Source organism: Apus apus, chromosome 18 (assembly GCF_020740795.1).
Source record: "Apus apus isolate bApuApu2 chromosome 18, bApuApu2.pri.cur, whole genome shotgun sequence".
Lineage (NCBI taxonomy): Eukaryota > Metazoa > Chordata > Aves > Apodiformes > Apodidae > Apus > Apus apus.
The window spans coordinates 3668206-3682838 of NC_067299.1; the positions used below are offsets into that span (position 1 = coordinate 3668206).

Sequence of the window (14633 nt, forward strand, 5' to 3'; positions counted from 1 at the left end):
GCCTCCCGCACCCGCCTCCCGCACCCGCCTCACGTGACCGCCCGGCCATGGCGTCCCGGCGCGCGCTGCACTTCGTCTTCAAAGTGGGCGACCGCGGGCGGAGCGCGCGCTTCTTCCGCGAGCTGCTGGGGATGCGGGTGCGTGTGCGGGACAGCGCGGGCGCGCGCTTCTCCCGCGAGCGGCTGGGGATGCGGGGGGTGCGTGTGCGGGACAGCGCGGGCGGGCGCGCGCTTCTTCCGCGAGCGGCTGGGGATGCGGGACAGCGCGGGGCGGGGGGTGTGGCGGGTGTCCCCCGCCTCCGCGGCCCCGCGATCCCCCGGCCCGGTCCCTCCCGGGGGCTCCCCCGCGCCGCTCCCCCCGCCCGACGGGCGCGGTCCCGGCAGCCGCGGGGGCGCGGGGCTCCTGGCGGGGGTGGCCGCGGTTCCCCCCGCCCTGACCGGCCTCTTTCCCCCCCCGGTTTCTCCAGGTGCTGAGGCACGAGGAGTTCGAGGAGGGCTGCAAGGCCAGCTGCAACGGGTGAGTCGCGCCCGCGGCTTCTCAGGAGATCCCTGCCAGTCGAGGCACGCACATTGTTGCCGTCTTGAGTTCAAAATCCCTCCCGGGAGCCCCAAAGGATTTTGTCTTTCTCTGCGAATGAAAGAAATCCCCCCAGGCTGGTGTCTCCCTGCCTGCTTTTCCTGCCTCCCAGTCAGGAAGTGCTTGTGTAATTCCAGCCAGTGAGCAGATGATGCTCTTCAAGAGTGAGCTGTGAAGAAGGAGGTAGGGTTGTTCTCCCTTTCGTGGAAAAGGGTGACAGCCTGAAGGCAACACTGCTGACCAGGGGGTCTCTGGGCTGTGTGCTGAGCTGCAGGGATCAGCTCCTTCTGGTGGGACATGACCTGCACCAGTTGTTAACTCCAGAAATGCCATTCTTCCTTGAAATACTAACACGTGTAGATCTTGGTGTTTATTTCTGTTCCTCATGGCAATTAAATACGTATGTTCCAGCCCTTATGATGGAAGATGGAGCAAAACTATGGTGGGGTACGGGCCAGAAGACAATCACTTTGTTGCTGAATTGACTTACAATTATGGTATTGGAGAGTATTGCCTGGGCAATGACTTTCTGGTAGGTACCACACGTTGCAGCAAAATCTTTCTTCATAAGATGTTTTTTTATTCTTATGCTCAGCATAGAGTTGTAACAGTTGCTTTTTTGTGCTGGTTAGTCCCTTAAGACTTCTTATTCTTCCTTTTGTCGTTGTCTCTGTGTTGGAGGAGTAGAAATTAGAGCAGCTTTATTCTCACTTTGAATCCAGGAAACACTTCCTTGGGCAGATTCCAGCTCTTAGCTGCTCTGTGTGTAGGACAGCTGGTATTTGCTGGCAGATCCAATGTGGAAGGGTTTGCTAAGATGACCTTGCTGTCAGAAAATGCTCTTTTATTTATTATTCTTTCTGTGTTATTTACTAGGTGGCAGCCAACAAAGATCTCATGTTTCATCTAGGAGTACATGTAGCTATTTTCTCGTGGCTTCCTCTGATCTGATGTTCTTCCCCAGTTTGTGCAGAGTTGGGGAACAGGCACTTGGAGCCACAGGTGCCAACCTAACCTGGTAGAACAGCTGGGAACACAATTTTCTGCTTCTCTACAAAAACGTTGAATTGGAGCTTTATTTTCCTTTTGCTTTTCATTTCCCTTTGGTGTGAAAAAAGGGTAGATTCATGCATGCCAAATATAGGGGGGGTGCACAGGAAGACTAAGCTTAGTTTATAGGAGCAAGATTCCTGGTTCTCAGGAGATCAAATGATACATGTGTCATAAAAAGGAATCCCATTTTTTCTGTAGTCATTTGTAGAGGCAGAGTATTGAAAGGCAGGACTTGGGCCCCATCCACCCTGTGAACTTTGTGTGTGTTCTGTTCTCACTAGGGCATCACACTCGTGTCCAGCCAGGCTGTGAGCAATGCTAAGAAGATGGGGTGGCCCCTCAAAGAAGTCACAGCTGGTATTTTTGAAGCTGAAGCCCCTGGGGGATACAAGTTCTACTTGGAAGACAAGGAGCAGCTCAAGCAAGGTGAAACACACACACTGTTACTGCTGGTCAAGGGAGGTTTACACCTGGGATATTGGAATGGGCTGCATGTTCCTCTCTGGCATTTTGTGAAAAAGAGTGTTTTTGCTGATTCTTTGTTACTTCTCAAGACTGTAACTGTGCCTTTAAAACTGCAACCCAGTTGTAACTAATTTCAAATTACTGCCATTTTGTAGATCCTGTGCTGAAGGTAACCTTGGGTGTCTCCAATCTGCAGAAGTCTGTTAACTACTGGTCTGATTTGCTTGGGATGAAAATCTATGAGAAGGATGAGGAGAAACAAAGGGCTTTGCTGGGCTATGCAGATAACCAGGTTAGTCCTTAAAAACCTTCCCAGTCCTGTGTCTCATTACAGAAATCTCTCATTTTGTGAGAACAAAATCTTAAAGGGAAAAAAACCCCCTCTTAATGACAGCAGCTGTGCACTTCCTGCAAAGCTTGTACACGCCTAACTGCATCGTTGTTTTTTGAAAAGCTGTGGTTTGCTCGGGTAATTCTGGCTTGTTGGAAAATGGGTGGGTGACTTTGAAACCATCAGGAGCAGCTGTAGCACTGAAGAGAGTGTCCTCTTTTTCCCTCCTGCAGTGCAAGCTGGAGTTGAAGGCTGTTGGAGGAGCAGTGGATCACGGGACGGCGTTCGGGCGGATTGCCTTCTCCTGCGCCAAGGATGAGGTGATGATCACTCTTCCACTACCCAGAGATGTCCAGTAGGAGACTTACTTTGTACTACTAGCAACATCTCTCCAACGTGAAGAAATTAATACTGAACAGATACTTTGATTATATTCCTCCCAGTGGGAATGCAGTGGAGTTGTGGGTAATGGGGGTAAATGAGAACAACCTGGCAGGCATCTGATCTCCATCTAACTAGGGTTGATTTGTTGTTGTTGTTCTTTATTTTCTCTTTTAGTTGCCAAACATTGAAAAACTGATGAAAAAGGAGAATCAGAAAATTTTAACACCTCTGGTTAGCTTGGACACACCTGGCAAGGCCACAGTGCAAGTGATTATTTTGGCTGATCCTGTGAGTAATATTGGACATAGTGATTAAATTCAATGTAAGTGTCTGTCTCCCAGGTATCTAACTCACCTGCTCTTACATTGTATTTAGGATGGCCATGAAATCTGCTTTGTGGGAGATGAAGCATTCCGAGATCTGTCCAAGGTGGACCCCAATGGTGACAAATTGTTAGATGATGTAAGTAATACTGCCTGCACCTTCATATCCTTCCTGATTAGAGAAAGCTGGAGAATCTCATTTTCATTTGACATGGAGGAGCAAGTCCTACAGTCTGTTAGGTCTTGCTAAGCTTTCTTGCAAAGGAAAACAAATCAGTTTTTTAAAGTTCCCTTAGTGTCTTGGGTTGAGTTTTCCAGCCTCTCTCTCAGGGTAGCTGGGTGGTGTTGTGTCTTGCTGGACACATCAAGAGCACTTCAGTGTAAGTTGCTGCAGAACAGGATTTGTGAGCTGAGTAAGGTCAGTGCAGCAGGAGGCCGAGGGGCTCTGGTGTGGAGTGTGGGAGGGCTGTGTTTAAACCACCCTGGCTTGCTCCTTTATTACCAAACCATCTATTTATTTGCTGCAGCAGAGAATATTTGTTTTCATTGTCTCTTTTCCTTACTAGCACTTAAAATACAATGTACCCATCAGGATAGTTTTCCTTGCAAATGAGCAAGTATCCCTGTGATGGATGGGGTCTGTGGGACAGGCTGGTGACTGTTCAAAGCACAGGCTGTTGTGACCAGGTTGGTGTTTCCTGCACAGGCCATGGCAGCAGACAGCAGTGACAAGTGGTTTGCTGCTCACAAGAAGAAGAAAGCTGCTGCCTAGCTGGAGGAGAGGACTGCACTGCTCCCTCCTGCCTTGGTTTTCAGGAGCAGGATGCCAATCATGTGTCATGTGTTGCATTACCCCTTCCAGCAAGAGGGTGCCATGCTGGTTGGTTTGTTTGATTGAAGCTTGTGTCTCTCACCTTTCTGGCAATAACCATGTTCTCCTTCAGAAAAAAATAAGGGTGTGCAGTGAGGAGCTGGGATGGGCACGTGTCTTTAAAAGCAGGGGCCATCAGTTAGGAGCAGAAACACATTTCTCAGTTATTATACTTAACAAAGAAGTTGCTAGATTAATTCCAACATCCAATTCTCTAACTAATTGGCTTTAGCTGCCCTGGATCTGCAGCTTAGATAAGATTCCTTGCAGGCACCTCACTTTGTGGCAAAGTGCTGGGCTGTGCAGGGAGACCTCCAGCAGTTCAGCTCTTGCAGCACGTGCCTGGAAACAGAGAAATGATCTTGCCTGAAGCACGTTGAATGCTCTGGTCTGGAACAAACCCTATTTGCATTCCAAGACAATTCCCTAGCTTTCAAGGTGAAATGTTCACTTGGGAAGCCTGTGGTGTGTTTCTCACCAGGGTCACTTCATTGATGTGTTGGTTTCCATCTCATACCAAGCTCCTGCATCCCCACCTCCTTATGGCAGCACACAGAGCCTTCCACATTCCAGGTGGGAGCTTGGGCCATGCTTTGGGATGTGTAGCAGCTCTCTGCTGTCTGCTGAGGGGCTGGGAGGCAAGTGTGTCATGCTTTTACAATTAGCTTTTGATGAGAAATTGCCTTTGAAAATTAACAGTTCAGGGTTGATTCCGTTGGAATGAAGTCATGCTGCTTTTGCTGCTGGACTAAGGGTTGGGAATACAGGGATTAACTACCAGCACTGCCCGTGTCAGCCACGCTGCCTGGTTTGTAATCCTTGAGTAACACCTTGAATAATTTTTGCAGAGAAAAGCCGGCAAAACCAGCAGCAATAACCGCTGCCAGGGCACATTGGCAGCAGTTGTGAATGTTCTGTGTTCCAAGGGGGAAGATTATTTACTGTGATTTTTGTTGCTTGAGCTTTTGATTCGAGTTCCCCAGCGATCTGTGACTCGAGCTGGAAGTCCTGCCACGTGTACATCGCACCCTGCAGCCGGCGCTGCCCTTTGCTGCCGCTGCCCTTGAGCGAATAAAAACGCCTGGGGAGGAGGGTTTGGGTCCCTTCCTTCCCGCCGTGCCGCGGCACCGACCTTTCGCCCCCTGTTCCCGGGGCTCTGAGGTTCCCGCTGTCCGGGAATCCCGGGAATGCCGGGGAGCGGCGCCACCGCCGGGCCGCCAGGGGGCGCTGCGGGGAGGGGCGCGGGGCTTCCCGCCTGACGTCAGAGCGCGCCACGGGCACGCGGCCGCCATGGATCCCGGTGCGTGCGGGCCGGGGGGGGAGCGGGGCCGGGGCGCGGGGCGGCGGGGAGGGGGAACGGGCCGCGGTAACCGTGTCTTCCCGCAGGGCTGTGGGGTGTGGGCGAGCAGACGGCCGTGCTGCAGGGCGGGTTCCTGCTGGCCGCCCGCCTGGCGCAGCCGCGGCCGCTGCGGGAGCTGCGCAAAGCCGAGTGGGCACGCGTGGGACCCCCCGTCACCGACGCCCTGCAGGAGATCGGGGCCCGCTGCCCCTCGCCGCTGCAGCACAGCCGCTGGAAGAGAGAAGCTGTGGCCATCGTCTGGGCTAAAGTCCTGCTGCCCGAGCCGCCGACTGCCTCGCTGGACCAGGGCTGGGAGGAGGATGACTTCTTCTCCGTGGGCAGGATGATCCCCGAGGTGAACCACACCGTCCTCTTCGAGCTGGTCAAGGCCCTCGGTGAGCCCCGGCTCTTTGTGCAGCTGCTGCTGGTGCTGCCCCAGGACGTGGGCCGGAGCGAGCTGGAGCACCTGGTGGAGTACATTGCCAGTGAGACGTCCCCATCAGACACCAGGTTCTTCTTGGACGTGTGGTGGGAGGTGATGAAACACAAGGAGGAACAAGAAGACAAAACAATCTCTGCATTCAGCACTCTCATACATCAGCATGGGTGCGAGTCCTCTCTGGATGATGGTCTCCAGCCCCCAAAGAGGTTCAAGGGTGACCCTGGCTCTCTGAATGACCCTCCTGCTGCCACCAGCCTGCTCATGGTCTTGGTAGAGGGGTTAAAACAGACCTACAGGAGCATCACCCAGCCCCGAATGAGGTGCTATGCCTTGGCTAACCTGGTGGAGCTGCTGTCTGTGTTCACCGAGCTGGAGCCAGAGAGCAGCCCCCTCCCTGTTGCAGAGTACCTGTACAAGGTCAGCTTTGTGGTCAGCCTCTGGAACAGTGACACTGAAAGCCAGTTCCACCACAGCGGGCTGGATGAGAAAGTGAAGGAAGCAGAGAGAAGCATGAGCCTCTTGTCCATGGCCAAGCTCTCTTGTGAGGAGCTCTTTGTTGGCTTGGCCTTTCTCTGCAGCTTGTTGCATGCCTGGGGAGAAGAGCTGCAGGACACCCTGAACAGCTCTGAGGGGCTCTGCTACGAGAGCTACCGGCTCCTGGACACACTTACCACTCTTGGGAAGAACCTGGTTTGCTTCTCAGAGACTAGAGACCTGGGTGAGAATGAGACACATGTAATGTTAGAGCTGACACAGCTCACTAAGGATCTTCTCAAGGAGAACAGTGCCAGCCTGAAGAGCAAGGATTTGGGCACCAGCCTTGTGTCTTCAGTTGCCATGACAATCATTGAGCAGCAGCTGGACCGGCACATGGAGATGTGCTCCATTTTTGCTTCTGAAAAGACCTGGGTCTTCTCAAAGGACTGGGTTGACTGCCTTGTGAAAAACAAAGCTCTCTTCCAGAAGCCAGAGCTAGTTTTGAAATTGCTGGAGACGCTGGTGAACTTTGCCATGTCCTGCCAAGACAAGGAGGCCCAAGAGCTGCAGGTGCAAGTGACCAAAGCTGTTGTGGAGTGTTACACTGAACTTCCATTAGCTGATAAAAACAAAGTCATCTCAGGTGTTCTGGCATCCTGGGGTGGACCAGGTCTGTTCCTGAAGTTGCAGATTGTCATGGAGGAGTTCCAGGAGGATCTGAATGTGACTTTTAACCAGATCACAAAGAGTGTGTCTGATGAAGGCCTGACCAGGGCTGTGGCTTCCGTGGCCAGGCTCATGCTGCTGTACCCCGAGGCCACAGTGAAGCACATTTGTAATCTTGCTGTCATCAACCTAGGAGCACACCACTTCCTCGCACAAATCCTCTGCTCCTTCCCAGCACTGAACTTCTTGGAGACCCACGATGATCCAGGCAAGCCGTGCAGCCTGGTGGTGAGGTGTCTAGAGGAGGCAGTGTGGGGGAGGCTGTCCACTGTGAGGGAAGAGGAGCAGTTCCTTGAGTTCCTGGCCTTTCTCTTGCAGCCAAGTTCTGCAGCCCCGCTTGTGACACCTGCAGAGGTGACCAAAGCCTTTGTCCTTCCCTATTTGAAGTCAGACTCTACTCAGATTGAGCTGAGCTTGCAGATCCTCAGTAAGGTTTTAGGGGTACAGTCCTGTTCAGAAGAGCACTGGATCAAGTCCTGCCACCCATTCCCACTTCTCCTCAGCCTCTGCAAGCTTCTAGATGGTTACACAAAGTACTGGCATCAGCCTAAGGACCAGTTCTTCCCTTCGCTGGAGACCAAAGACTTGATACTGAACATCCTCTGCCAGCTCTGTGAGGTGGTGAGGCCAGAGACTGCCCCCTCCCCTGAGCTGTGGGTCCAGTCACTGGCTTGGCTTCACAGGAAGGTGGCATCACTGGATTGGACCATTGGTCTCCGTCTGAAGAAGCTTTATGGAGACCACTTCAAGAACGAGGTCCCAGCAACACTGTTTGAGATCTGCATGCTTCCTGAGGACAAGTGGACGTCCCAGCCTCTGCCAGCTTATGGACCAGGCAGTGGCCTCCTGGCATGGATGGAGTGCTGCTGTGTGTCCACAGCTCTCAGGGAGACCATGCTGGTGCTCCTCACGGTCAACGTGGACAACCCTGAGGAAGTGAATCTCTTCAGCAAAGGGTTTCTGGTGGCCCTCATTCAGGTCCTCCCTTGGTGCAGCCACAGTGAGTGGAAGAGGCTCATGCACGTGGTTGAAAACCTGCTGCGGAGGGAAGTCCTGCACGTGCCCTACACGCTGGAGTACGTGCAGTTCATGCCCCTTCTCAACCTCCGGCCCTTTGCCTGCTACCTCCAGTTCTCTGTGCTCTTCCTGAGGGGCTTCCAGCTCCTCTGCAGCTCCAGCTGTTCCACCTGGCTGCCAGCAGAGGCTTGGCTCCACGTGGTCCAGCTGTACTGCAGCAGCCTGACGGACCTGCTGGGCTCAGTCAAGAGTGTCGCAGGGTCCCCCTCGCACCCCGGTGAGGACGGGGCCTCCACACAGGAGGTGTCCTTCATCTGCATCCAGATGTTCTGCCACCTGCTGCACGTTGCTGCCATGCTGCCGGAGAAGGGGTGCAGCGAGCCACTGGTGGTGGTGGCTTTGGAGATCCTCTCACAGTACGAGGCGTTCAGCAGTGCTGACAGGTCCCCCAGCACCACGCTGAGGAGAGCCAACGAGAGGCACTTCCTGGAGTCCGTCACGGATGTCAGCGACCAGGCGCTGCGCAGCACCCTCCTGCAGAAGCTCGGCAAGCTGGGAGCCTGCTCGGCTGAGGAGCCAGCTTGAGGAGGTGGGGAGCACACCAGAGGAAAGCACAGACCCTGCCGCAGGGAGCCCCGTCCGTGGAAAGCTGTAAGATCTGCAATAAACTCTGTCTTTCTATTTTCAACTTCACTTCTCCCCTGCTGTGTTTTCTCCCAACCTGTCTCAGCCGTGCCGGGGCCATGTTACAGTGGGGAGGAACAGCCACTCTGGGAGTAGCTGCACCAACAGCTGTCCCTGTGCCCAGCTGCCAGCTCCGTGGCTCCAGCCTTGCCTGCTGGCAGTCTGGATTTACAGAGCACCTGGTGGCATCAGGGAAATCATTTCCCTCTGGCTTCCCTGCTGCCAGCCCTCTCCTAATCCTGGGTGGATCACTGCTTTTGCCACGTGAAAGTGAGTCAAGTGAGCTTGGGACAGGCAGGTGCCTTTGGCAATAGGTGTGTGCTGCTCCTGCCCCGAGATGGGGGTGCAGCAGCATTAACTGCCCCCACCCAGGAATGAATGGCACATGGGAGAGATCCTGTGGTGTGACTCAGAAAGGAAATCTTTATTGGTCTCCTGAGATGTGCAGTAGTAACTAGGGCAGTGTTAGTGCAAACTGAGATGCCTTGTTGGCTTTGCTTTTTTTTCCCCCCCCTTACATAAGGCACATGATTTGCAATGAAAACAGCGAGATACAAACACGTGTAACAGGTAGCAAGTGGTTTAGAACAGCAGCTGGTCTCCATGGTTCGTGTAGCAGTCGTATTTCTGCAGTAACTGACTGCGTGTAGGAAGAGCCCTTTTATTTTATTCCTTCCAGAATACAGCCCTGGCTGGGATAAGATCTGACACCTGAAAGAACTAGGTCCTTAGCCCTTCTGGCTGTTCTTTTCAGAGAGTGAAAGGCACATGGTGGCCACAGGTTTCCAGATGCAGGGGGCTGCTGGGGCCACGCTGGTGCAGTACCTGCCCTGGAGCAGGGGACCTACAGGGAGGAGGAGGCTGCAGGGAGGGAACCAAACTGCTGCTGACTTACACGAACCTGTGAGGAGGTGGGTGAACCCCACGGTGCACTGTGAGCCTGTCCCCATCCTGCCCTGCCGGCCTTGCTCTGAGAGAACAGAACTGTTCCTCTATTCTGGCATGAGTTTCTCTCCCCTCCAGTGCTTCTGGGGACACTGGAGCCCTCCTACCCTGGGAGCTTCAGCCACAGACGTCAGGACAGTTGTGGTGAAAAGCACCTTTGGGTTAAGTGGAGTCTTCAGTGAGTTTGAGCCCTGCAGCTGAGGGAGGTGAGAGGCTGATCGAGGCTGTAGTGTAGGGATGAAGTCAGTGAAGGTCAGGAAGGGGCTGTGCAGGAACAGGCTGTGCAGAACCGTGCTGTAGCGCCCAGGCCTGGCTCTGCTCTCAGCTGGAGGCTGCAAATCAGAGCCAGAGGAGTGAGCTGGGGCTGCAGCAGGTCCAGCATGTGGCTCCTCCAGAGCTCAGTGCTGCTGCTGGGTGTGCTCCAGCATCACCCAGATCCAGGCTCCAGTGCTGGGCATGGGTGTCTGGTGTCAGCCCTGAAAGGCCCAGCGGGGGGGGGATTTGTAACAAACCCCTCTCGTGTAACCGTTACTTCTGTGCTGCAGCGTTGAATCCCAGGGGGAATGTCGTGCTTATGGGCAGACCTCCTGGCTGGTTCCTGCCCTCAGCTTCCATGGGTGGGAGGACACAAGGCACTGGAGCAGCGTGGGAAGAAAGCCCTCCTAGCCCAGGCTGGCACAGCAGCACAGGCAGTCAGGCTGCTTCCAGCTCCCACAGCCCAGCAGGATGGCTGCTTCCACCGCTCCCGCCGTGGTCCCCTCAGCGCTGGTGGTGAAGGTGGAAGAGCCAGGGGTGGGGCTGAGCCTTCTCCAGCCCCACTCTGGGCTGTTATCTGCCCTTGTCGGCCGGCGAGCCGCCGTAGAGCCGGGCAGCCTTGCGGCAGATGAGCCTGAACCAGTAGAGCTGGGGGGCGATGAGGGAGGCGTTGGCTATGTTGCAGTGCAGGGGGATGCGGAAAGGCACCAGGTAAGCGGGGATGCCCACCTGCCTGGCATAGGCCACGTACATGAAGGGGAAGAGGAGAATACGGCAGAGGAAGAAGGTCACTAGGATGACGATCCCGTTTACCTTGTGTAGGAGCGTGTCCTGCATTTTGAGCTGGGGGAGGAAGAAGGTGAAGATGGGGTGAGCAGCCCCTGAGGGCCTGGGCTGTGACAGAGGGAGCGTTTTTGGAGGGAACTGGAGGGCAGGGTGGGAAGGGATGGAAGAGGAAAAGGAGGTGTGGGAAGTGAGGGTTGGGGCAGGAGGGGGCAGCACCGGGACACAGCACAGTCCCCGGTTTGGGGATGCCCCTGGGCATGCTGCTTACTGGGGAAAGGGATGGGAACCTGACAGGAGGACAGCACCATGGGGGAGCTTAGGGCTGCCCCTGCTCCGAGACCCCCAGCCCAGCTGCTGCCTGAAGAGGGCCTGACAGAGAAGGGCAGCCTGGAGTGGGGAAGGGGTATGAGCTGGAGGGATTTCCAGACCTGAGCCCCATCCTTCACTCACCTGCATGAGTATTTTGCCCAGTGACACAAAAGGTGTGCTCAGCTCTGCTATGAAGATGCAGCCCACAAAGAAGTCCCCCAGCTCTCCCCTGAAGTGCTGCAAATAAAGCCAGCAGTGAGCATGGGGCCCTCCTGGAGAGGGGGCCAGGAGCTGACGCCCAGCATCTCCCAGTGGGGTCGCAGGCTCCTGGCCAGCAGAGATCCTTTGCCAGATGTGCAAGCCCTTGCAGCCACCTGGGCCTCCTTGCTGGCTGGGTTTCACAGGAGCCAGGTCCAGCTCTTACCTGGGTGATGGGGGTGAGCACGATGAGGATGAAGAGGTGGTGGGTCACCATCAGCCGCTCCTGCAGGAGGAAGCTCCGCACACTGGCCAGTGAGTGCTTCTTCTCCACGATCCCCTTGTCCCAGCTCTTGTGCCAGTGGCAGAGGTACATGACATAAATGTCATAGGTCATGTAGGGAACCAGGACCCAGATGTACTCGACAGCCAACCAGTGCCTAGGGGAGGAGCAGCACACTCAGTTCTGAGCACATCATGATGCTACGAAGGGTGGGAGAGAGTCTCTAGGACTGAAATGGAAGCAGCGGATTTTGATGGTAATCTGAGAGGGGTCAGAATTTAATTTGGTTTGGCTCAGCAGAGAAAAGGTACCTGGTACAGGGGGAGGAGGCCTCCTCAGCACTGCCCCTGCCTCCCCCTTGGCCGTGCCAGGCACCGAGCTTGGCCTGGCCAAGCACAAACATGGCACTAACAGGAGGATCTTGATTAGCCTGACAGCCAATGTTTGCTGTGTGGGCTGGGGGCACAGCACCGCTTGGGATCCAGCAGTAATCCAACACCTCTGCATCAGGGCATCTACCCTAAGCCCTGCAACACCCAGATTTGATGCTTGGTAGGAGAAAAGCTCCAAATCTGTGTCCTTTCTGCCTGCCACACCACTTCAGCTGGCTGCCTGACCCAGGGAGGGCTTGGAAAGCACCCGGAGACCTCAGAGTTAATCAGAGATGCCTGGCCTGGACTTTGTGGAGTGAAGAGCAAAATATCTAATATAGGCAATAAACCCCTGTGAGACGTTTGTCTGTTGGGAAATAATTGCAGGCAGCTGCCTGTTCCCAAAGCATGTTGGAATCCTGGTTGCACAATCCAGGCAGCAGCAGGCCCTGCTCTGCAGGGACACCCAGCTCCTTAAAAAGTCCTGAGTGAAATCATACTGATTAAAAAAAAAAACAAACAACCCTACACTGCTACTTAAAGAAATGTAGTTTAGGGCCCAAATAAATCTGCTTTTGCTCCCCTGCCATCTCAAGAAAAAATCTGTTGTGTGTGCTCCAATTTCAGATAGAAAAATGTAAGTGATGTGGGGCAGGGAGGGGAAGTGACCAGCTATTGTGTTTGCAAAACTTGCCCAGGGCTTTGGGGGGGCAATTATAGAGCCAGCAATGTAATGATTGCCTGCCTGGGTAAATAAATTGGCAAATTTTACTGCAACCTTTGTGATGCTTCCTGGCTCTCTCTCTTGCTGTCATTCTCCAAGGCCTTCCCTGCTGAGTCCTGGGCTGTATTTCCTCCAGATTCAAAGAAAATCTAGGTCTCTGACCTCAAAGTGTTTTCAAGGAGCTGTTGATGTTGAGAGCAGCCAGGCAAGCAAACAGCTCTGGGAAGAAGGGCTACAGGAGCACCTCTCCCATCTGTGTAGGGCTGGGATTTATCATCTGCCCTGTCTATACAGCAGGTATTTAGAGTCAGAAGGTAACTCATTAGACTGCCCAGATTAGGGACTGAGCAATTTGGGTAGATCTTGGTGTCTAGAGCAAGGTAGGACATCTGCATACTAAAGGCAAGCCTGCACTGGCTGAGAGGGCAGCCCTCCTGAAAAATCACCCTAAAATCTGGTGTGTAACAGTCAGATTCCACCTCAGCGTAATTATATTTTCCCCTCCTACAATTATTCTCTCTGCTGTTCTGGATAATAGCTCTGTTTTCAAGCCTTCTGACCCAGATTGTGCTATCGCTCCTGCCGAGAGCCACACGTGGGGCAGTTTTACCTCAGAGCACTGAGGACAAGGCAGTGAGATTTCTCTTCAGAGCAAACTCTGAACTGATTTTCTTGTTTCTGAGCTCCTTCGGAATGCCTCTGGCACAGAGAAGGGAAGGCATCTCCCAAGGTCTCCTCAACCCGTTACTAGTTTTGACTTCCAGCAAAGGAGACTCCCTCCCCCTTTAGAAGTGGTGATGTCTACTTTTTGCTCTTGTACAGCCCATCCTCAGGAGAAGACCCTCAGTGCTGGCAGAGCAGCCCCTGGGCTGAGTGCACTGGACAAGCTAGAGCCTTTTTTTTTTGGGTGGAGGGCGGGTACAGCCAGCACGTTGCCCAACCCACCACCCGAACTGGAGGAAAGATGAACATGAAATTGCTTTTCCTCTCCCCTTTGTACTTGCAGGCCTTTGGCATCTAATCCCGGTGCTGCCAGCCAGGCAGGCACAGCCCCTGCCTGCTCCTGGCGGGACAGCCGGGATCCGGGACTGGGTTACCTGTCGTGCACCACGTCCTTGCAGCTAAGGACAACCATGAGCCCCGACACCGTGGCCATCGTGGCTTGGACCGTGGACACCAACCTGAAACCGAGAGAGGGGAAATGGGTCACCCCAAAATGTCACCCCAGAAGGGCCGGGGACCAGGGGTGGTTGCAGCAGAAGAGCTGTTAGCAGGAGCCGCCCACGCCGCGCACACCCCGAGAGCCGTGTCACGGCGTGGGCAGCGGCCGGGGGGGCCGTGCCAGGCGCTGCCGCCCGGGGACGCCGAGCTGCGGTTCTGCGTGTTTCCAGGTCTCGTCCCTTCCATCCCCCGGATCGGCGGGAACCGTGCCCGCATCCCCCCGGGCGAAGCTGCACCGGAGCATCCCCGATACCGGGGGGGGTGGGTACGGCCGGGGGGGCTGCGCCTGCCCCTGCCCCCCCCCCGGTGGGCTCTGGGCTCGGGACTGTCCCCCGGGGGTCCGGCCCCTGGACCTCCCCGGATGCCGCTGCCCGGTGTTCTCAGCCCGTTCCCATCGCTCCCGGTCCCGCTCCCGCCTACGGTCCTGGCCCTCCTCCCGCCGGTCCCGCCCGTACCTGCCGCTGAGGAGAATGCGATCCTTGAGGCTCCATCCCGGGGCGGCCCAGCGCAGCAACCGGATGCAGAGGACGAAGAGCCCCGGGAAGAAGGCGGAGGCGATGGCCAGTGTCCGCCACATGGGGACGGCCGGGGCCGTGCTGCCTCCCGCCGCCGCCTGTCAGCAGCGGGCCGGGGGCGGGAGGGCCCGGCCCGGCCGAACCCCGTCCGGCTCGGCACCTCTCGGCTCGGCTCGGCACCGCTCGGCTCGGTTCGGCACCGCTCGGCTCAGCTCGCTCCGGCCCCGCCGCTCCCGCCGCCGGGACGCGCCCCGCTCCGCCGGGCGCCAGGCCCCGCCCCCGACAGGCCCCGCCCCCCGCCAGGCCCCGCCCCCGCACCAATCCCGCCCCAGAGGCCC

At 55.5% G+C, this 14633-nt stretch overlaps 3 protein-coding genes across 3 annotated transcripts; 2 read left to right on the forward strand and 1 right to left on the reverse strand.

Moving 5' to 3' along the window:
* Nucleotides 1–11: 11 nt before the first annotated feature.
* GLOD4 (glyoxalase domain containing 4) lies at nt 12–5094 on the forward strand. The gene is made up of 9 exons (XM_051635645.1): nt 12–137; nt 467–516; nt 988–1108; nt 1911–2055; nt 2250–2386; nt 2659–2745; nt 2984–3097; nt 3185–3271; nt 3839–5094. Exons 1-9 carry the CDS (start codon nt 48–50, stop codon nt 3902–3904), a joined length of 897 nt encoding a protein of 298 aa, XP_051491605.1. The 5' UTR covers nt 12–47; the 3' UTR covers nt 3905–5094.
* An 87-nt stretch (nt 5095–5181) lies between these two features.
* GEMIN4 (gem nuclear organelle associated protein 4) lies at nt 5182–8692 on the forward strand. Its single transcript, XM_051635642.1, has 2 exons — nt 5182–5303; nt 5390–8692. The coding sequence occupies exons 1-2, from the start codon at nt 5294–5296 to the stop codon at nt 8587–8589; spliced, it is 3210 nt and encodes a 1069-aa protein (XP_051491602.1). The 5' UTR covers nt 5182–5293; the 3' UTR covers nt 8590–8692.
* A 396-nt stretch (nt 8693–9088) lies between these two features.
* TLCD3A (TLC domain containing 3A) lies at nt 9089–14535 on the reverse strand. Its single transcript, XM_051635646.1, has 5 exons — nt 14236–14535; nt 13657–13740; nt 11408–11621; nt 11125–11220; nt 9089–10731 (listed from the first exon to the last, which is right to left on the reverse strand). Exons 1-5 carry the CDS (start codon nt 14355–14357, stop codon nt 10462–10464), a joined length of 786 nt encoding a protein of 261 aa, XP_051491606.1. The 5' UTR covers nt 14358–14535; the 3' UTR covers nt 9089–10461.
* Between the last annotated feature and the right edge of the window lie 98 nt (nt 14536–14633).

Excerpts from the sequence above, each read along its gene's own strand:
- GLOD4 (XM_051635645.1), top strand. The coding sequence starts at position 48 with ATGGCGTCCCGGCGCGCGCTGCACTTCGTCTTCAAAGTGGGCGACCGC. Across the intron at positions 2,387-2,658 it reads TGGGCTATGCAGATAACCAG|TGCAAGCTGGAGTTGAAGGC; the intron begins GTTAGTCCTTAA and ends TCCCTCCTGCAG. Across the intron at positions 3,272-3,838 it reads GTGACAAATTGTTAGATGAT|GCCATGGCAGCAGACAGCAG; the intron begins GTAAGTAATACT and ends TTTCCTGCACAG.
- TLCD3A (XM_051635646.1), bottom strand. The coding sequence starts at position 14,357 with ATGTGGCGGACACTGGCCATCGCCTCCGCCTTCTTCCCGGGGCTCTTC. Across the intron at positions 13,741-14,235 it reads CGCATTCTCCTCAGCGGCAG|GTTGGTGTCCACGGTCCAAG; the intron begins GTACGGGCGGGA and ends TCTCGGTTTCAG. Across the intron at positions 11,622-13,656 it reads AAGGACGTGGTGCACGACAG|GCACTGGTTGGCTGTCGAGT; the intron begins GTAACCCAGTCC and ends CTCCTCCCCTAG.